This window comes from Protopterus annectens, chromosome 10.part0 (genome assembly GCF_019279795.1).
Source record: "Protopterus annectens isolate FY-2018-M chromosome 10.part0, PAN1.0, whole genome shotgun sequence".
In the NCBI taxonomy this organism is placed as follows: Eukaryota; Metazoa; Chordata; order Ceratodontiformes; family Protopteridae; genus Protopterus; species Protopterus annectens.
This window is the reverse complement of record NC_056744.1, coordinates 627,717,531-627,739,704: the sequence shown is the minus strand read 5'-3', so window position 1 is coordinate 627,739,704 and position 22,174 is coordinate 627,717,531. Positions and strand designations below refer to the sequence as shown.

At 39.0% G+C, this 22,174-nt stretch overlaps 1 protein-coding gene across 1 annotated transcript in view; it reads left to right on the top strand.

Annotated features, from left to right (window-relative positions):
- SCP2 (sterol carrier protein 2) overlaps positions 1-22,174 on the top strand; it is an 854,319-nt gene that overhangs the window by 520,708 nt on the left and 311,437 nt on the right. Inside the window, exon 8 of the mRNA XM_044085453.1 lies at positions 15,058-15,211. Within this exon, the coding sequence (XP_043941388.1) occupies positions 15,058-15,211 (154 nt within the window). The remainder of the gene's footprint in view (positions 1-15,057; positions 15,212-22,174) is intronic.

Here is a 22,174-nt window from a genome sequence, read left to right as displayed (position 1 = left end):
ATATTGAATTAGGAGGCATGAAGTATGTCACCTCTGAAAAACATTGGTTTAAAGTTGTGCACTTTGGTATTTTATGTGGTTTTTGATTGCAAGGGCAGTCATGGTCACCTGGATGTTTTGAACTGTGTGAAAGCACAAAATGTCCACAGTAATGTCACAGTGCAATAAGGATACATTTTTTTCTGGTATAGATTTGCAGGTGTGCATCTGTTAACAATGCAAGGGTCTTATTTTATATGTCATACTCCCTCAAAAGGGCACATTTACACACAATATGGTCTCCATCTCCAGGGGGCATGCATTTCCACATACACAAATTTTGAGTGTTATGATTTTGGATCTTCTGCTATGATTTTGAATGCTGACTGGTTAAGGGGTATGTTGGTGGTGTCATGGAATTAAGTCTGGTAAGCTTATTTCTTCCATGGCATTTGTAAATAGTGCAATTTGTAAATACTTTTTACTCTAATATGGTCAGGTAATTCATGAAAATATGAAAATGTAGATCTCAAGTGCATGTTTATTATATTCAGACTTTTTTTCTGTATTAGCCCATTTTCTTTCAGTTTGCTCAGCAACTGTCTTAGAGTCAACTGAAAATATCCACAAACCAGGTAACCAAAGGGAGGAAGAACAGCAAAGTCCTCTGTAGAAAATACTCCTTTATTGAATAAAACCACAGTAGTTAAGCGCTTTCATCCCTCGTAGGGACTTCTTCAGAACAATACCATCAATATTTCCCAGCATTCATATACATCAGCTTCTGGTCACACGGGCCCGCGCTGACTGGTAGTCTAGAAGAGAAATCTGCTCTAGTGTTCTTTAATGCTGTCATAGTTCGGCAGGAGAAATGTTTTCGTGGAGTAGCAGTGAAGAAGGCTTGTGGTCGTTCTTAATCGGGTTTGTCTTGCAGTTGCTGCTTTGGTCCTTGAAACCCTCAGGCCAGGAGACTGAGTGGTTTAACAATACTGGCTAGTTTGGAGGCAGTTGTATTTGAACTTGTACTGCTTGTTTATCCGTTAAGGTTCTATGTTATTCTGTCTTTTCACCTAGTCTTTGTTTATGCTTTTGGCTACCTTTTCTTTCCTCTCCCATATAACCGTTTTATCCATTTTTATAATTAATTAGAAGGATCACAATTCAAATCTACAAGACCAGCTAGTACCAACTGAAATGCTTGGTTAACAGTGATATTATACTTTACTTGCATAGTAGTAAGCATAGACTGAAATTCTTTATTAATAGCGTTGTCTGCATCACTTTGCATAAAATCACATATTAATGAGGGACAGTTTTAGCTAAATGTTCAAGTTGACTACATACTTGGCATTTTATTCTTTTCAGTCTATAAACAGTCACATCCTTTTGCACAGATTCTTTGGATATTTTATGCAACTATTACCACAAAACAAAAACACAGCATTTGTCATTGGAGTATTCACTTGTTTTCCGTTTTTGTCATCACATACTTTTCATTGTGGTCAAGTTTCTTTTGAAATGTTGCCATGATGTGGCAGCTCTGCTATGGAGACATGCTTACATAGCCTGGTCTGATGAAGTTTGGGCAGTGTACCTTACGAAACTGCTAACATTGTGATTTTTACTGAGTGTTCTTGCAGTAAACAACGTGGTCCTTATTTTCAGCTGTGTGGTGTCATGTTTTTCACATGCTTACGTAGCTTTTTGGACATCTGTACGTATTCCCTCAAGCTCAAGAAGAATCACTGGCCTTACAATCACAGGAGAAATCCTTCAGCATGGCTGTGGGAGCAGAACAGTTAATAGTTTGCTTATCCTTTATCACATTGATTCATTCAGTTAATACGTTAACTCATTTTCTTATATTGCCCATAAGCTTCCTTCTGTAGGAAATTTGCTTATATTTCTGTTTCACAGGTTTAGCCAGTTCATCTTTGTCCCTCTAAGAACATTAGTTTCCTGAAAGCAAAATGATAGCTCCTGTTCATTGTCTTTCAGTTTGGTTTCCATAGTCTAGATGTTATGGTATATTTCATTTATTTGCAGGTGCAGCTTTCATTCTTCTAGGTTGTTATAGTGATAACCTGAAGTGAAGCTTCAGACACATAAACTGTCTTTACTACACAGGCAGTTTCCTGCTGCTATTGTTTTAGAATACTGGCCTTTGTTAATTTTCTTATTCTGGGATTCTCACGGTTAATGGTGTAGCATTGAAGCCATACAGTTACTGATATGGTCTTTATCTGACTTGGAAACAAATTTTATCTTTTGTTAACTCAAAACTGGCATGGGCTGAGGTCTTTTGGAGTATTGTTTGAATTATCTGAATGATTTTGTTTGTTAAGAGAAAGTGTAGCTTGATGTAATGTGTTTTCAAGACTGCTCATCTGGATTTTACCTGCTCTAAGTTGCTGTGACATCTGTGCATTTTATTATGTACTACATTTTTATATCACACTTGTTTATCATTTCTACAACTGATATTTTTCTTTGTTATAATGTTTGTTTTTCTTTTTCTCATAACTGAATACACAAAATTAAAGTGAATCATCCTGATACAGCTTGTCTTGGAAAGGACAAGTGCCTTTAGTGTCAGCTTTGGCTGTCTGACTTCTCTTTAACTGTTGAGCAGTGAAAGTTATTTGTAACTGAACTGGAATAAGGTTAGTATCAAAGTACTCTGTTTTACTTGTATGTTTTAAAACGGGTCTGCTTGACATGACCGAAACGTCAGTAGACCGACTTTTAGAATAGCGAGACCAAAAACTCAGTTTCATTTGAAACTTCACTTTATTGATGTTCAGAAGACTGAACGTTTAAAATGCGGACTCTCCAAGCTGAGTGGAACAGGAAATCTGCTCATTTCCGTACTGTAGTGTGATGTTGGAGTTGGTATATTTAAGTTGCGGGGGGTTTAACGGGCGCAGCCCCCCTGAAAAAAAGTAAAAGTAAAAAAATTAATAATTGTTTTTATTAAATTTAAGTGTCTGTAATGAATATTCATGTTGGAGCTACAGCTACTATCATGAATATTCAGTGGGATTTTTTTTTGCTATGTGGGTATTGGTTGGTGGGTGGGGTGAGGTGTAGGTGAGGTTAGGTACAATGTTTGGGTTTTTAAAATTGTAGTGTACTGTTGCTATAGTGTTAGTGGTTAGTGTGGTAATTGCATTTCCTGCAACATGTCCGCTATATCTTTACTTGTGTTTGGTAACTAATAGGAGAATTTAAAGATACAGCACACTATTTATACAGTATGGTTTCACAGTTTTCTCATTCTGTGCAGTACCAATGTAGTCGGTCTTGTAAAAGTTCGTTTAAATGAAACTCAGCTATTTGAAGAGTCAGGATTTGGAATGTCAACATTTTAGTCTCAGTATTATAAGTTGGTGAAATGGTAATTCGGTTTTATAAAGCAGACCCTTTAAAACACCTTTATTAAATTATCACTTAAGACTAGATAAATATGTATTAACAGAAAAGAAAACGGACCATGTTAAAATTTTTCCTATTTACATACATTGTCCATGACATATCTTTTTTTTTGTAGCTATCATCAGTCCAATTTTACATAAATTGCTGACTTCCTGCCTTCCGTTAAACCTCATTTCTCTTGAACATTATTCTACATGTATTGTTCCCACAATTTTCCATTTATTTCTATGTTAATTTACTCATTCCCTTTTCTAAAGACCCCTCTTCCAGTTCTGTACATCTTTTATAATATTCAGTACTTCAAATAGAGTTGGTTTAGACTTTGACTTCCATTTTCAAGTAATCATTTATTGAGCAGCTAACATAATTAAATGAAATAAGGCATTACTGTGTATAGATCATGTGTCCCAGCTGAAAAATTATATCCTATACATATACAGGAATTTTCTTACCCAGTATTACTGATAGAGTACTCTTATTTTTAAAATCTGCCAACTCATTACACTCCCAAAACTTGTTCCCAGTTATCTTTTTCTTCCACATCACACCGCCAGCATATCAGAGTCTTCACGCAATATTTTATGTGCACTACTAATTATCCATTTTTTAACAGCAGCTTCTGTTCTATATTTTCCTAAGACTCCACCAGAATAGGTCTTTCACTTAAGATTCTACATCCCTTTCTCTTTGCTTGTATTCTCATTTGAATGCCTATAGTCCAAATGTATTATTGGCTTCATCCCGTTTTATTACCTTTCCCTGTCTACTTATTTGCTTCTAATACCTTGGTTTCTTTGCCAGTTTTCTGCAGTAAATTCCAGCCCCCTCTTGCTTAGTTTCTATACCTGTACTTGCAGTTATCCCTATTGGCAAAATCTCCATTCTCGTGTTGGCTGAGTTCTTAGAATGCATTTTGCTACTTTGTGAATATAATATTCAGTATGGTTGTTGTTATTCTCCTTAAGGATTTATATCCAAATTCTCACTTTATTTCTTGCCCCCCCCCCCCAGCTTCATTATCATCTCCTCTTTCCATCTTGAATTATAACCTTCTGCTTGTGTTATATATATGAGCCTTAACAGAGTAGCTCTAAAATATCCCTTCAAATCAGGTAATCCTAAACCAGTTTGTGCTATTGGAAGGATCAACTTATCCTTCTTAACTCTTGCCCTCTTCCCCTCCCAGTTAAATTCCTTTAACTCTTTCCAGTTTCTCAATTTTTGTATTTTCTTTTGTTTTATCCCTTTCCACATATCCTTATCTGCCATAATGGAAGCCTTTTTAATCCATACTCCTAAATACTTCATCTTATCTTATCTGCATAAATATGGTTGTTGCTTAACCAATTTGTATGTGGGTGCATAACCTATGGCTATAGCCTTTGTTTTATCCTAATTAATTTTATATCACAAAAAGACTTGAAGCTGTCTCAAATAATGTCACAACACTGAGATGTCATTTTATGGATTTATCAGATACAAAATAATATTGTCTACAAATAAAGCCAACTTTTCTTGATTACCATACCAATTATATTCTTGAATTTCTGAGTCCCTTATTTTCTTTGCTAGTGGCTCTAAATATAAAGCAAATAAAGGGGAAAGAGAACATCCCTGTCCTGTTCCCCTGATCCAACAGAACTTGTAAGGGAGGAACCCTCCCACTTTAATTCTTGCCTCAAATCATTCATGTATCCTCCTAATTGACCTTCTTATTGTATCAGGAAATGCATACTGCGGTGGTGGTGGTGCTGCGGTAGCGTTGTCGCCTCACAGACGTTGCCCGTTCGATTCTCAGTTAGAGCGTCTTCTGTGTGGTGACATGCGTGAATGGGCGTTCCTTCATTGAAGGTTGTACGTTAGGCCCGGCAAGCCAGCACGTCAAAATCTACTGCCAATCATTAGCGGACCGGAGTTCTGCTGTGGCGACCCCTAACCGGGAAAAGCCGAAAGAAACATCATCATTGTATCAGGAAATGCAAATGCTTCCATTGCCGTTCTCATAAAATCCCAGCTTACTCTGTCAAATGCTTTCAGTGGGTTGGGAGGTTGGCATAATCATTAAGGTGTTTACCTTATAGACACAAGGTGTAGGGTTTCATTCTCACATGGGGTAATTGGCTAGGCTTAAAATGGTCCACAAGGACAGTTAGCCTAGTACTAATCTATGAACCTATGCATTGAGACCCATCAACAACAGTGGTATTTTCTTGTATTCTGCTTCCCTCTGGATCGTCATTGCTCTATTAATGATGTCAAATATTTGCCTCCCCTCCACAAAACCACACTGATCCATATCTATGACTTTTGGCAATACCTTTGCCATTCGTTTAGCTAGTATAGACATAAACGCTTGTAGTCATGGTTTTAACTTGAAATGGGTCTGTATTAAGCTGGTTCTGATGGTTATTTGCCATCCTTAGGTAATACAGCCACGAAAGCTTTCTTCCAAGATGTTGGCTCTTCCCCTCCTTTTTAAAAACATCTTCCAGATCTTTATCACTTTCTTCTCTTCTAACTTCAAAACTTCCACAGGCTTACCATCTACTCCTGGTGACTTTCCTGAATATTGATCACACATCACTATTTTTATCTTATCCCCTTCTACCTTAACTGTTAGTTGTTGAGCTTCATCTACCTCTAACCTTGGCATAATTGTATTCCATAAATAAATAATAAGTCTTCCATAAATCCTGATTTCCACATTTCTCTGCTTTATATAAATTTTCATAACATTACTAAAATATCTGTAAAACCTCTACAGGTTACCTGTTTATTTTTCATGTTATAGACTTCCTAAGTTTGGCAACAGCTCTTTCTGCTTTCTGTTGCCTAAAGGATAGTGCTAAAGGTTTTTGTGCTCTGAGGTTATTATCAAAAAATAGTTACTTAACATCAGTCTTTGTAAACTCATGCATATTAACAATATAATACCTTTATTTTCTCTTTAGCTGTTTGCATTTCCAAAGGAAAACGGTGATCTGTGTTGTTTTCATTGGTGTCTAGTGCTTGTGTTGTTTTCCTTGGTGTCTAGTGCTTTGGGCAAAGGATGCACAGAGAATTTCACCTCACCCACCTGTAGGCATACCATTGAAACTTGAAGCCATGCTTGTCCTCTTTGTAGCTATATAAACATTGGAATAACAGTAGATGATGATGAGGCCCATCCTGTGGTGGAAAATAAACCATGGGACTGAGCTGAACACTGGCAGCTATGGTTCAGGGCCAAAAATTGTAAATGCATCATCAGGATAGACAATATGTTAGGGTGAGTTTACATTTAAAAGGTAGTTCAGAGGGACCTAATGGCTAAAATTAATTGTTGTATACATAGTGAAAAGTCAGCTTCCAAGATCAACAGAATGCATTCTGACTCCTTGGAGAAGAAAAAAGGGATGCTTGGAAAACAATAACAGTAAAATGCATAAGAGCATATACCCCCTTATGTATATTTCTAAGATTGTTGCATCTTGGGGAGAGGAGAAATCTCTGTGATACCACAGCCTCATTTTTCCAGGACAAAACCCAGTACAAGTGCAAATAATTAATATCTCATCAACACCCTGGTACCTGGAGCAATGGCATCCTGAATGGCAGAACAAGCTTCAAAACATGCAGCAGGGTGTGAGATTCAATAGTCATGCAAATTATGTAAAAAAGAAGTTGTGTATTCATCATAGCATTCCATCTGTGTTGTCCATTTTCATTCTTCATCAAATGGGGTTGGATCCGACTCGGCTGCTTTTTACAGCTCTTGGATACTGAAAACTCTTGCGCTTCTCCGTCACTCATAATGCCATAGTCCCCCTCAGATCTTGTTTGCTGCCCTTTTTGCTTATTAGAAACTAAGTAACAACCATTATATGAGAAAACAATATCTGGAGCTCAAAGGCAAGAACAGTGGTCCCCTTAACTTCTTCTCATTCTTCCAGAAGTCACAAATACAATGGTAGGTGTTTGGAGGAAGGGGAATTGAGGAAGAATTAAAATGGATAACACAGATGGAATGTTATGGTGAGTACATAACTTCTTTATCTGATGTTGTCAATTTTCATTTGTTCCTCAACAAGTGGGACAGAGTCCCCAGCTACCTAAATCCTGGGAAGACTCTTAGGAAGGATATTCCTAAGCACCGTTGAGCCGAAGGCTGCTCTTCCTCTAGAGACCAGATCCAAATTGTAATGAGCAATAAAGGTATGAGGATTTGCCCAAGTTGTAGCTGCACAAATATCATTCAAGGAAGATTTGGATAAAAATGCTGAAGAAGTTTTCATAGACCTGGTGGAATGAGCTTCTGGTGATTTTGCAAAGACACGCCCAATTTATTATAAACTTGTAATTTAAAAGTCAAGGAGCATGGGTGCCCTGCAGGCAGGTGCAAGGGGTTGCACTTGCACCCCCCTGGATTTTGACTTCTTCACGTGCTAAGGGAGTGTCACATTTACTTTTATTTTAAAAAACAAATACTGTTTTTGTTTTTAAGAACATTCTTCCTTAGGAATGGTCTGGTCGCACACACCGGTCGCATCACATCTGTGTGTGCATTGTGGCACAGACGTCCTGAACTTCCTTTCTGCCCACATGCAGAATTTTAAATACAAGAAGAGTGAAGTTGTGCTTTCTAGCCCTGTATTCCATACCATTGACGTCTGGAGATGAATCCATTGAATGTGACAGCTCTTTACATTTCTGTGAGCCTTTTAGTGATAAACTCTGATGCTGGCAGTTCATAGCCATTTATCGAGTTAGACAGGATGTTACCCTTTTTCAGACAGTCACTCTTGTGTTTGTGGTGAGCAGGTCACATTGTCTTCAGATTTCTTGGCACTTTTTATTTAATTAATTTGGCTTCTTAGAAAAGCAGTTGATGTGGGTAGTGAAAACAGTGTTCTTATTGGTTGTATAGAAAGAAGTACTTTTTCCACCCCACCCATGGCTTATTCAGTATTGTCAATTGTAAAAAGCCTATTAAAATTTACATTTGAGGGTTCCACACCACATTACTTTTAATAAGTAAATTTGATTGTGTAGCTGTTATACATGAGTATATGGCTGCATTATATAGGTCTATGCTTCTTGCATTAGATTTCCCTTTCCCCAGTTCAGTGCTGATGTTACAGATCGATTGGACATGGCCATTACTGTGATTTAGTTAGATGCTACATTACAGTTAGTTAGTGATGGCAAGTAAGGGAAAGAGGTGTGTGTGTGTGCGTGTGCGCGCGTTTGTGTGTGTGTGTTTGTGTGTAAGTTAGAGGTAGCATACCCCTCAACTGTCCATATTTTTGCCCATATTTTTGTCTGTTCCTCCTAAAAAGGATTTTAGCTGCTAAATAATGACAAGAATTTGAATTTTAGACTTCATATCCTTTAGAAAAATGCATACTAACACAATTTCTTTTATTCTAGCAATTTTTCTTAAGTTCAAGAGAGCAATATGTATAGTCTGTCCCTATTTATTTTAGGCTTTGTCCAGATTTCTTGGAGTAAGAGATTGAGGTGTATGAGAGACCGTGTGAAATGCCCTAGATAGTGTTAGTAGGTGCTTAGTAAAATAAACAATGTACAAAAACCAGGTCACCAGCTTTTAATAGCAAATTGTAGTCTCTAGCGCCTTGACTTCAAAAAGCCTTCCAGGAGTAATTTACTTAGACTCAAACCCTGTACTTCAGCTACAGGAAACAAGAGCCTAAATCCTCTACCCCAACTACCAAGCTGCATTTTTCAAGGAACTGAGTTTAGTTTCAAGTGCATTTTCAAGAAATTATGAGCTTCAAGGGAAGAGACCTTTATTGCTGTTCATGCCAAGTCTGTTTAAAATGTGCAACTGTTTTCTTTAGCAAATGTTGTCACTGTTGTGGTGCAGAATTTTAAAGCAGTGTTAGTAGTACAACTTGAGTCTTGATGCAGAAGCCTGTGGGTTCTACTTCCACAGCATGTAGATGGATTGCTGACGCTGTGTTGTATTTTAAAGGGGTGGGGTACTGCAGTCCTGAATATGTCCTTCTTTGGATGAGATGCCTACTAACTATGAATCTGTTTTCAGTTTGCCATCTATTCCCTATTGAAGTATTACCGACTTACCATTTTATTTATGTAACATAAGCAATTTATTCTTCAAGGGCAGCAGGCACTGAATTTGTAGATGAAACACTGAAATATAAAGTTGTTTCCTAGCAGCAACCTCTTCATTAGTTACAGATCTCTTTAATGTGGAATTAGTCAGATGACTTTTACTTCTGCAGAGACTGTGCATAGTAACTTATGTTGGTGGACTGTTATGACATAAGTTTGAGTGGGCTTTTATGGTTGAAATGTTCTGAATTTGGCATTTTTGTCATTATTTGTTCATAAGATTTATTTCATTACTTACTGGAAAAATGTTCAAAACTATAAATGTAAAACATACTCTAACAAGTGGTGCTGTATTATACAAGGGATATAATTTAATTATTATATATTATAATTTAATATAATCAGGAAGAAGAATCAAAGAATTTTTGCATGGTCCAAAAATGTGTGTAAGGGGCCTATGATTTGAAAACAGCCCAAAGGTAAATTTAACCTGCCACTGTCCATATGCATTTTCTTTGAATGTGGGTTTCAATGCTGTTTCAGTAAATATGAGTTTCAAAAGCAGAGAAGTTTTAAGTCTGTTTTCATTTTGAGGCTGTATTGGTTTGTTTAGCAAATATCTATCAGTGTTTGTGCTATAACATTTGAAATAAAAGTTGTAAATTAAATTCAAATATCTGGGACATTGGAATGGCTGCATGGGGGGAGGGGTCCTCTAGGTTTGCACCCCCCTGCAAAAAAATCCTGTGGGCTCCCATGTCAAGGAGCTAGACTTTCATTTATAACTGTAGTAAAAACTCAAGAACTTTAGGTACCAGTGCTGAAACTGGTCATTCTTTCTGTTGTGCACAAAAAAACAAATCTTTCCCACTTACTTGTATAAATCTTCCTAGTGGAAGCTTTATGGGAAGACAAAAAGAGTGACAGACAGGGAGGAGAACCTGGGTTGTCTGTCTGTCGGTGGAAGTGGAGTAAGTATGCTGTCAAATTTACTCCTAAAATATCCAGGTGAATCATTTCTGTCGGGTGAGACAGGAGGTCTAGAATTGGATCCAGAATCCATGCTGGGTGAAATAGATGAGGCCAAAGAAAGGGGAACCAAATCTGATGATGCCAGTAAGGGGCAATGAGGATGACTGAGCTCTTCAATCAAGATGTTTTCTCGAGAAAGTTTGGGATTAGAGGCGTTGGGTGGTAACCGTAGAAGAGACTGGGGGATAATCGTGGAGGAGAGCCTCTCTCAGTGATTCCCCTGGTGGGGGGGATCAGGGCAGAGAACCTGCTGCAGTTGTTGAGGGGGGATGCAGAGAGGTCGCAACAAGGTTGGCCCCATTGGCAGAATATCTTTTCCACAACTCTCATGTTTAGAGACTCCACGTGAGGCAGTAAAATGGACCTGCTCATCTTGTCTGCTATCATGTTGCATTTCCCCAGGATGTGCTTTGCTATCAGAAATCAATTGGATGAGATCACCAACTGCCACAATCTCAGAGCTTCTCGACACATGGGGTAAGATCTGGTTCCTCCTTGTTAGTTGATGTACCATACCACTGACATATTATCCATCTGAATCACAATAGTCTTGGAAGGGAGAGTCTTGGAAGGCCTGCAATTTTAGAAGTGCTGCTGTCGTGTGTAGGACATTTACATGCATGTTGGCCCCTTCGGGGGGACCTAGTGCCTTGGAATGCCTTTCCAAACAAGTGCCCCCCCCCCCCCCCCAGTTTGGGAAGCATCTGTGGTCACTATGGCCTTGGAATTAGGAAGAATGAAGGGACAGCCTTGTAAAATCTGTTCTGTGCAAATTGACTACAAAAATAAATTTTTGCATGCCTGAGTTATTCTGACCTGGGTGCACAAAGGCTGCTACAGAATAGACTACTGAGTCGCTAGGGTTCGCTGAAGAATTTTCATATGGTATCTTTCTAATGGAATCAGAACTGTTGCAACAGGCATTGACCCCAAGGCTTGGAGAATCAATCAAGCTGATAAAGAAGAATTTTGGATTATCTTTTTGACTTGAAATACAATAGTCTGTACCCTTGGTAAAGGAAGGGAGGCTGTCACTGATACCATGTTGAACAAGACCCCTATGAACTCTAATACTTGAGATGATTCTAGCTGAGATTTGTTCTAATTCCCAAGTGAGATCTCAGCTGGAGTACATAACCCTGTGCTTTTATTTGAAGATGCCTGATCGAAGGGGTTATGAGCTAGACATCCAATTACGAAACACCTGGAATCCCTGCATCCTCAAGTGAGCTGCTGCTACTACTGCAATGCATTTGCTGAACATTCTGGGGGCTGTGGTGAGGCCAAAGTTGAGAGCTCTGAATTGGTAATGACTGGCTCCCAGCCAGAAGCGTAGGTATCTTCTGGATTGTTCATTTTTATATGCTTTATTTGTTTTTATATGCTTTATTTATATCTCTTATTTCTCTTTTATTTATATTCTATTTTATTTATATCTCTTCCAGCTGATATTACCTTACTTTCCACCTTAGGTCAATTTAAAACTAGACTCAAACAACATTTGTCACTTAACTGGCTATGTCAGTGTATCAAGCCTGGCTAACTCTCTCTAGAATGTGTAAAAATCTGTTAACCAGTTTACTGTGTAATTTAATTTAATCCTGACTTGCACTCAGGATTATCTGTAACCTGTGGAACTTGCTTACTTATGTAATCTCTGTAAATAGTCTGTTTGTAATATGTAAAGCTGTATCTGCTTACCCTTGGAGCTTTTCTCCCCGGGCCTCCGCTGAAAATGGACATGCAATATGATAGTACGCATCCTGAAAATCTATTGAGCACATTCAGCTATCCTTGTGCAGGAAAGGAAAAATGGACTGATCCATGATCATCCGGAACTTCATGTATTGAGCTGACTTGTTCAGATTGCTGAAATACAAAACTGATCTCTAGTCCCCAGTTTTCTTCAGCACTAAAAAGAATCTTGAGTAAGTTCTGGACTCTCTCTAGTCTGGGGATACCTCTTGATGACACTTTTTTTCTAGCAGCCTTTTTATTTCTAGTACTGCTGGTTTCCAATGACTGGGTGGAACATCAGGAAATTTTATTTACTGTTAAGGGTAGTCACCGTATAACCTCTGGAAATAATCCTCTGCAACCATGTATCTTTTGTGATCTCTAGCCAAGCTGTCTGGTGCAGGAGTAGATGACAACCGACAGCCTCCAGAGGTGGACATTCAGGCCTCCTTTCAGGAGCGCTGGTATGATCTGTTAGAGAAAGTGCCCCCAGATCCTTGGTTCTGCGGGCCTCCTCTGCCACGGGGGCAGTGTCATCCTTTAGAGTTCCCCCCTCTACTCCTGGGGGAACTATCTCCAAGTGGATCATGGAAAGAACCCTGGGACTTTCGGAACCACATTTTTTGACCACCTCATTGATTCTTAGAGAAGGTTCTTTGAGGAGTCGAAAAACATATGCCCACTGCAGACAGGGTCTTACCATCCTGCTCACACCTGGATAGTGTGTCTTTAACCTTTGGGGCCAAACAAAGACATTCTGTCAAAGGAAGCATTGACAAAGGAAGGCTCGAAGGGCTCCATGAAATCACATAGGTGCGTACATGCACGTCTCCTAATGGAAATGCCTGAACCCGCCACCCTTGAAGTACCTTCAGCTGCATGTGAAATGAGCATCATGGATGAATTTAAAATAGATTGTAGGGTAGCCAACTGTGAGGCAATGTAATTCTCTGCCTCAGAAGTTATAGTTCCAGAGAAGGATTTGTTAAGTTCCTTAATCAAATCCCTCTGCAGTCTGGTGGTATATGCTAAATAATTCAGCTAGTAAAGTGCAAAGGTCACTGAGGCATATAGATGCTTTCCAAATCTGTACAGCACCCTAGACTCCCTGTTAGGGGGATGAACAGAGGAACTCTGTTCTAAGAGTTCCTTTTTTGTGGCCACTGCTATGACTATGGCATCTACTGGTACTCATTCACTCTAGACTTCCATACCTTTGGGTGATGTCAGGATCCCGTCTGGTCTCTTGGGGATCATCTCAGCAGAGTCAGGTTCTTTCCATGACGGTAGAGAAATCAAATTGATGAGGTTGGCGCAGGCGGAGTAACCCAGGAGGTAGATGGGCCATATCAAAAAGCTTCCAGGAATACAAATTCCTCTTGGGAAGGGTTGTTGTTAGACCCTGACACCCCTTTGCTTAAGGATCTCCAGGATGTCTCCAAAGGAGATGTCATCAGGTGGTGATCTTGGGGACCCTTCCCCCTCATCAAATATCTTCCATGACTGACTCTCGCGAAGAGTCTAAATGCCTACTTTTGCACTTTCTCCTCTTAGGGACTTCTTCTGTGGGATGTTCCAGAGAAGTATCAGAAGATGCGAGTATACTCTGGTGGGATAGCCTGGAGACTTTAGACTGGCTGTCCTTGTGGAATAGAATGTTGAGGCTCAAGACACAAAGACAGATGGGTTTGGGAAGAAGTAGCTGAGGGCATTATGGGTAAGGGAGGGCTTGAGAGCTCTCAGTATCCACGAGCTATATAAATCATCCGAGATGGATCCGAGGGTCGGATCCAAACCTATTTTTTGAGGAACGAATGAAAATTGACAACATCATATCTAGAGATCTCCTTTTGCCTGCACAAATATGTATATAGATATGCAAGGTACATAAAATCATTGTACAAGTTGGTAGATAGGTTTGTATGTAGGAGAAAAATGAATCCTGGTCACTGCTAGAAAAATAAGGATATTTATTTTCAAGGTTTTTTTGTGAAAAAAAATGCTCAGATATAAGTGTGTCATACATTTATGAACAAAAAATATATGTTCTAGTTAAATGAAATTCATATTATGCTATTTAAACAAATAGGAATAACAGGGTGTAGTTAGGTGGGGTAAGAGCCAACCTCAGTACTTGACTGTAACCACCTTGAGATAGTTGTCCTACTGTAATAAACCCTTTGGAATACCTTATCTTTTGTTAATTTATTACGGTTATTCATGTTTCCTGTTTGTTCTGGGTAGAATTCCAAATGAAATGTGTTGTCTGTTCTGCAGGATCTGTCATGTTTTCTTACCTGTGAACTGCTGACCTTCTGGAAATGTCTATTAACACATGCTGACAATATGTCTTACTATTTGCACATCTTCATGAGCATTAATATAATAAATCTCAGTGTAGTGTTTCTTGGGGAAAATTAAGCAACTGTTTTATTTATTAAACAGTATTATATTTTACCTTCATATAATATATGATCTGTTTTATATATTAAACAGTATTATATTTTACCTTCATATTGATTTTTTCCATTTCTGCAGTGTTCTTGATTTGAAAATATCCATGTATTGGTATTAACAAACAGTGTTATATTTTACAAAATAAAACAAAATACTTTTTTAAAGGCTTTTTTAAATTTCATCGGCAAACCTCCATATAAAATATTCTGTAAACCTTTACGTTTATATTTTAGTCATTTTCAGTTCAGAATTATTTCTTCATTTCTCAGCATGCTGTTTTAATAAACAATACTGAGTGCTTTGTTTTGTCAGAAATTATTCACTCCGGAATCGTTTGCTTAGGTCTTGCACAATGTGCTGAACTCTGTTGGCAGTTAAGAGGGGAAGCCGGAAGAAGGCAAGTTCCTGGTGCAAAGGTTGCTCTTCAGCACAACATAGGCCTTGGGGGAGCTGTCGTTGTAACATTGTACAAAATGGGTTTTCCTGAAGCTGCAAGGTAAGAGCTGCTGCATTAACACTAAATCAGTATGTTGGTTTTGTCAAGTGTGAAGTTTCACATTTAAATTAAAAATGTCCACATTTTCCTATGCAGATACTGTGAGGGACTACTTTGTGTTGGTAGCAAAGCAGATAACATTATGTTACGGTTTAGACACACAGACATTGTCTATGTACTAGCATTATGCCTTTTCCAATAATGCATTGCAGTCTCTCTCTGGTGATGTTGAATTCATTAGTTTAAAAGAGCAGCAAGCTATTTTCAGAATATTATAATAAATTATGTATAAAGTAGTCGTTGTTTATCTTGTTTTGTATTTTAGAAGGGTATGTATTGCTGCACAAATATTTCTTTTGAATGAGTCACAAGTTGTCATCTTTTGTCATACATAATTGTTGATGCCATACTACCTCATCTGGATGTTGTAAGCTGGTATTGTTTCTTCTGTTAAAGTAGTGAATTATGTTAATGAACTGCCTACCTTGTCACTGGGGAGGACAGGACAAAGAAGCAAACTGAAGTTAGCCAAGAACAGAAAGCCATAGCAACGAGATCCATTCATAAAATGGGAAACTGCTGGTGTTATGCCTGTGGTGGATTAACTTTTGGCTGCTTTCCAGCTGTAAGTTTTGCCTGAAAAGAGGTTGAAAAGAAACAAATGTGGATCAGTGTAGCTCACTGAAATGTAATTATTTAAAATCGGGCTTGTCTTAATTACACATCTGTATATCCATTTTACATGTGTACAGGTGTATTTCTAACACATCTTACATTTTCTGTGGCACTGTAGAGTTCATTAACTCAGTAGTACTGTCTTTGTTTTGTGGTCAGTATTTGTTTCTTGTGACTGAGACAGTGCATTCAGGCTAGCACTTTAGTGCGCATTTGTTCATAGCTGTTGTTTTGTGGTCAAGCACTGTCTGTTATAATATATGCACCCAACCCTCCTCTGCTGGCCACTTCCTCGGTTTGTTTTATTAATACAGTGTCCGGATGCCCAGCCCCAGTTATGGCAGTATCCATGTGTGTTCTACTTCTTCATTTTTGTATGCATTTAGTTCACTACTCTGTTTTCTTTCCTTTCCTGTATGTCATTTTACACATTCTGTGAAATCTACCAGTTAGTTGATGTTCTTCATATTGATCACTGCTGCAGTAGCCTTAGCTGTATGGGTTATACCCTGCCAAGGATATAACAACCTGCCAGCTTCCAAAGCTTCAGGGCACCTTCCACACACCCAAACTGTCAAGCACCTCAAGCTCAGGTGACTGAAAGACAAGTTTGGGTGTGAAGCCAGTTAGAGCTTTAGTGCAGCAAGCTAGTCCGCTCTTCTGAGGCCAGTGAGGATTGACAGTTGGCTTATGCTTTTCTCTGCTGGGCAGATACTTTGCCTTTCGAGGAAAAAAACTTCCATTTTCTTAAATTCTGTTGATATATTATTACTTTCCGATTCAAGAAAGATATTTTAAAACTAGAAGTGTTGTTATTTATAGACTGTCTTGAGACTGTAACATTCTTTTATTTGGAGCACTTGCTTCTTTGTTTACGTTTAAAACTATTGTTTACTAATTGATTTTATTTTTCTGTGAAGAAATTATTTATTTATCCACTGTAGAGCTGCCATAACATTTTAAAGCACTTTTTACTGGGTTTTTTTCTGTCAAAAGAGTAACTTTTGTGGACTGACAGTCTAACAGTCCCAGGGTTAATCCTTCTTCCAGCCACAAAAAGAAAAAAAGTTAAGCAAAGAGCCTTTGCCACCACAGCTGGCTAGCAGTTTGCCTCAGCCATAGGTGCGTGACTCTGCTGTGGCCATTTATAGTACCTCAGACCATTCATCTTTTAACCGTAGCACCTACAGCCATTAAGGTGCCCTGTCCTCTGTGGCTGTTGTCCCCTCAGTGGCCAAGGGAGAGCCACATTTGTTATTCCTGGGAGAGGGAACAGGGAAGGTTGCCCTGTTGTGTCAGAATGCTGTGCCAATCCCTGGGGAAGCCGCTGCAAATAACATGGTTGGCTCATTTTTACTGTCAAAAAGAAACAGAAAACCAAACTGGTCTACTCCTCAAATTTCTTTAGATAGGAGTAGTTTAATGAAACTAGCTCAGGGTTTAATTCAGGCTGTTGTTCCTTCTAGTAAACTAATTTCTGATAAAAGAGAGAGGGATTCCTCTTTTCCTGATTAAAATCAAGATTCTGAATCTGACCAGGAAGATCAGGGATGGAGTTAGGGTTTTGTCCTCAGATTTCTGATTCAGACTCAGAGGAAGGCACAGTTTCTGATTCTCCCTGGGGTGTCTCTTTCTCTGAGACAGTTGCTAGAATGCCCCAATGTTTTCAGTGGGAGAACACTGAGGTTTCTAAGTCCCTCAGAAAATACTGAGAGTTTTTACAGAAGGATTTTCCAGAAACTACACCCATTCCTTCTGTCCTATCTGCTTTAGAAGATGTCTTACTGCCTGCAGTTTTCCTGGTAGTGAGCCAGCTGTCCCTAAAAAGGCAGATAAGATGTATCAAGTTACACGATCTTTTAATTTTATTTATAGATTATTCACAAACTTGACCCAGCAGCCATAGCCTTAGTTGATGCCGCTGCCATCATCAAACCTGTCAACCATACCAAATTCCTCAGTAAATGCTGGTTTTGAGACAAAATATTGGGGTGCCACGAATTCCCGAGTGGACCCTTTAATTTCTGAATTTCCCTTTTTTTGAGTTTTTATAGGATGAATGTTGCAGGCGCGATGATGTCAGAATTCAGCTGCTGAGCCACTCGTTACTGCTTCATTTTTAACTTTACTGCTCCATAGTCTTCTCAGGCAGTCAGGTAAGGCAAAATTGGCTGGGGATTTGCTTTATGTGCTGGTTCGTCTCGTAGCTAGTAGTTTCATAGAAGTGTGGCATTGATTAGCTAGTAGTTTTATAGGAGTGCTGCATTGATTTATTATTCAAGTTTTATTAGAAGTGCTGCATTCTTATGTCTCCTAGCGGATTCATTTTACAAGTGGAGACAGCCTTGTGTCTCGTCTTGTAGCGCATTAATTTTATTAGAAGTGCTACATTGATTCATTGTAGGTTTGCGAGTGGATTTATTAGAAGTGCTGCAGTTGTCTCGTATCGGATTTATAAGAAGTGGTGTGTGTGTATGTATATGACACACATACACACGCGCGCACGTGTTAACTTGGTAAGAAAACTACTCCTCATAACTTGGTAAGAAAACTACTCCTCATTCCCTTTCCAGCAATTACCGAAACACATAAAGGTGAGAATAAAAATGATCTATATGGAAAGCTTAGAATAACCAATCAAATGGCATGTTTTCCCAAGATGGGAACAACAGAAATACCAACAGAAATTTGATGCAAGAGAGAGCCAAAGAGAGAGAGAGAGAACCCCCCCCCCCCCCAAAAAAAAAAGGAACTGTCAGTCAGGTTTCAATGGAAAAAGTAGATTTACTGTGAAAATGCTCTGCTTGTGAAAAAATCTAATGTCCAGTTACATTAGGAGTGGGTCACTAATAAAGTAAAAAAAAAAAAACTCAAAAAAGTTCTCATAGCAAAATCATACAAGGACAAACCAGAATGACTGCTACAAAACAGATTACCATTTGTGAAAAAAAAAATTGCAAACCTCATCTATAAAAAGTAAAAATGGGATGCAAATGTTCCAGCACACTGCCCTTCCTTTAAATGCACAATGATTTCCACCTCCTTATTAAAACATCCAGTACAATAAGCCTTACTGAATATCTGTAGGTAAGTCTCTCATTTTTAGGCTCCTCATTAGAACATAAGATGTTTTTATTTGAGCCCAGATTCTAATGTAATGGACATCTGGATTTTCAAAGGCAAATTTTAGGCATACTTGCCAATAGCTGAGGAGTCGGCAGTACCTACAGTACCTGCAGTACCTATATTAAGAAAATGGAAGTTTTTTTCCTCGAAAGGCAACGTATCTGCCCAGCAGAGAAAAGCATAAGCCAACTGTCAATCCTCACTGGCCTCAGAAGAGCGGACTCGCTTGCTGCACTAAAGCTCTAACTGGCTTCACACCCAAACTTGTCTTTCAGTGACCACCCATATAACCACAGAGACTTTTGTAAGACCTTAGTTTTACAGTCTGGGAATTTAGTATCCTAATTTTATAATAATCTGTTGGTATCAAAGATAGACAGGGTTCATATAGTAGACACTGTAGAAGTGTTTTAGATTGAAATCACCTGACTTCTTCAAATCCTTCTGTGTGTCATGTGCCACAATGGCTGACGCTATATAGAGTTCCAAAGAGCACAAAACCAGCATTCTGCAGCTCTTTGAATGTTTCTTTGAGCATGTGCAACTCCCATAATTACCAGCAGTGTTTGTTTGTGCTGATATAGTTGTAATAATACCCGTCCCCCCGTGAAGATATTGGAATGTATACAGGTCAGAAAGGATCACATTACTTCGTCTGTCACCTTATGTGTGGGGCACATTGTGTTATTATACACCTTCACTATGGCCCTGTGAAGAGTGAAGGACATTTAAATGTGGATATGGAGTCCAATATGGTTTCATTTTGGTCTGAAATTATCTGATCCCACATAGGTGCACACTGGGATAATGACCACTAGGGTCATTATAAGCATAGCTCTGCATTCCAAATGTGACCCACAAATTTACACAGGTGATGATTTATTAACTGCATCTGTCCATCGGAGGCATAGGTGCTAGAGGAAGGGTGAATTTGCGATTACCCATCAGTTGGTCCAAGCTGCACTTAAATCAGGTTAGGGAGGAACTCTGCTTCACTTGGATGTTGAGCCTGTTCTAGAGAATGTGATTTTTCTGAGGAACTCTTCAACATACCTTATTTATTTTGCAAGCAAAATTTAGGTCTTTTGATATAGTGTTTCTGATCCTGCATGTTTTGCAGATGTGCAAAAGGTTCACTAAACATGATCCAGGGATGACTTGTACAACAGGCAAAGATCACCTCTCAGTGGTCTGCATGATATAGAATAAAGAGACAGGGCTTTGAGGAGATCAGAGTATGACATGCTGTTTACTCCCTTATATTCTTTTTGCAAGGAACCTTTGTGGGCTTTCCAGTTGTTGCATGTGTCTGGGCAGGTACATACCAAAGGGGTCATTATACTCAATGATGGGTGTGATGCGGGCCAAGTACAGTGGTACAATGACCTCTCTGGACCTATCTGCCATGCTCTTACTTATAGGCTGAGCAACAAAAAAGGATTTTCTTTCTACCTCGGCCACATGTTGGTTGAAGTCTAGTTTACTGTCCATATGATTTCCCAGATTCCTGACTAGTGAATCAACTTTTAGGGTATTGATGATGTAGTTACCCAGGGTGTCTGACTTCCTAAAATACATTAAAATGCATTTTTTGCATGGAGTTTTAAGCTATGGCTTTGGCATCAAGTATTTAAGTGTTTGTTCTGTATTATACCTTCCTGGAGAGTGTTCTTGTCTTCAGAGGATTTGGAGAGTGTTCTTGTCTTCAGAGGATTCAGTGAATGCTCCCATATTTTGAAATTGTCTGTGAACTTGGTCAGCCAGAGGCCTTTGATACTGGCTTTGACCTCCAGGTGGTAGTTGCCAAAGAGAAGTGGACCCTGAGAGACTCTACAGGTGACCACCCTTTTTGTGGAGGAGCGATTGCTGATACTAACCTCTTGGGTCCTGTCCATAAGCCAGCTACCTATCCAGGGTATTATTAAGCGGTTTATGCCTAGTTCTATACGTTTACTGACCGTGGGATATTGTATCAAATGTTTTAGCCAGATCTAGTTAGGCAGTATGCACCACTTTCCCCTCATTCATTGACTTAGTAACCTTTTCAAAGAAATCTACCAGGTTCAGTAAGCACGATGTTCCTCTGACAAAGCCAAACTGGGATGGATCCTGTGTCTGGAGATTTCCTATGTTGTTGTTGTTGTTTTGTTTTGTCGTTCGGCTTTTCCCGGTTAGGGGTCGCCACAGCGGAACTCCGGTCCGCTAATGATTGGCAGTAGATTTTTACGTGCCAAATTGCCAGCTCTGACGCACAACCTTCAAGGAAGGTACGCCCATTCACGCATGTCTCCACACAGAAGACGCTTTAGCTGAGAATCGAATGGGACGTCTTACTGTGAGGCGACAACTGTTGATAATTTCCATAGTAAATCTTTCCATGGCTTTACAAATAAGACTAATCGGACTAATGGGTCTGTAGTTCCCTTATGAAGGGAGATAATTGTTGCAATCTGACTTCCAATATCCATCCCTCCCCTCTTTCATTACTGTTCTATGTTGTGTAGCCTGTTTATGTACTGTCCCACCCACTGTTTTCCATTTATCTTTAATAATAAGTGTCCACCCAGCAAATCAGTATTCCACTTGAGTAATCCTCCCTTACAAGAAATTGTCTCCTCATTTTCCCAGAGCTCTGTTCTGCTTCATACCCTAGTCACACTGTGAGGGGGGTCATCAGTTAATCCTGCCCCATTCTTAGTAGATGAGAGATGTATTTTATTGATTTGCACTTCAGTTAACTGATTAGAGTGTTACTGCCTTATTTGTTGATTTTTCCTTTAAATCATTCTAAAGGCCCCTAGTACTTGAAATTGCCTTATTGAGGTAGTTTAAATTTTCTTGAAGCATTACGCCCACAAGCAATTTTTATTCGTGTTATTACATGAAGAGGTTAGCTTTGCCCTGTGCAGGCAAAAACACCCAGAAAGTTAATTTTATCTCTAAAACTTCCCTTAGAACTGAAACCTGTAACTTTGTGTAGCTAAAACAAAACCATTGTGCAGAGACAAGCTTAGAGCAGACAGTTTACATGTAAAACAACTATGCTGCTATTAAAACTTTGCAGAATCTAACCTAATGTAGTGCTAGTCCACAAAGCCATTGTGCATAGACCAGCTTCTAGTGTTAGCTAAATCCATATATTGTTACAGTTATTTGAATTCA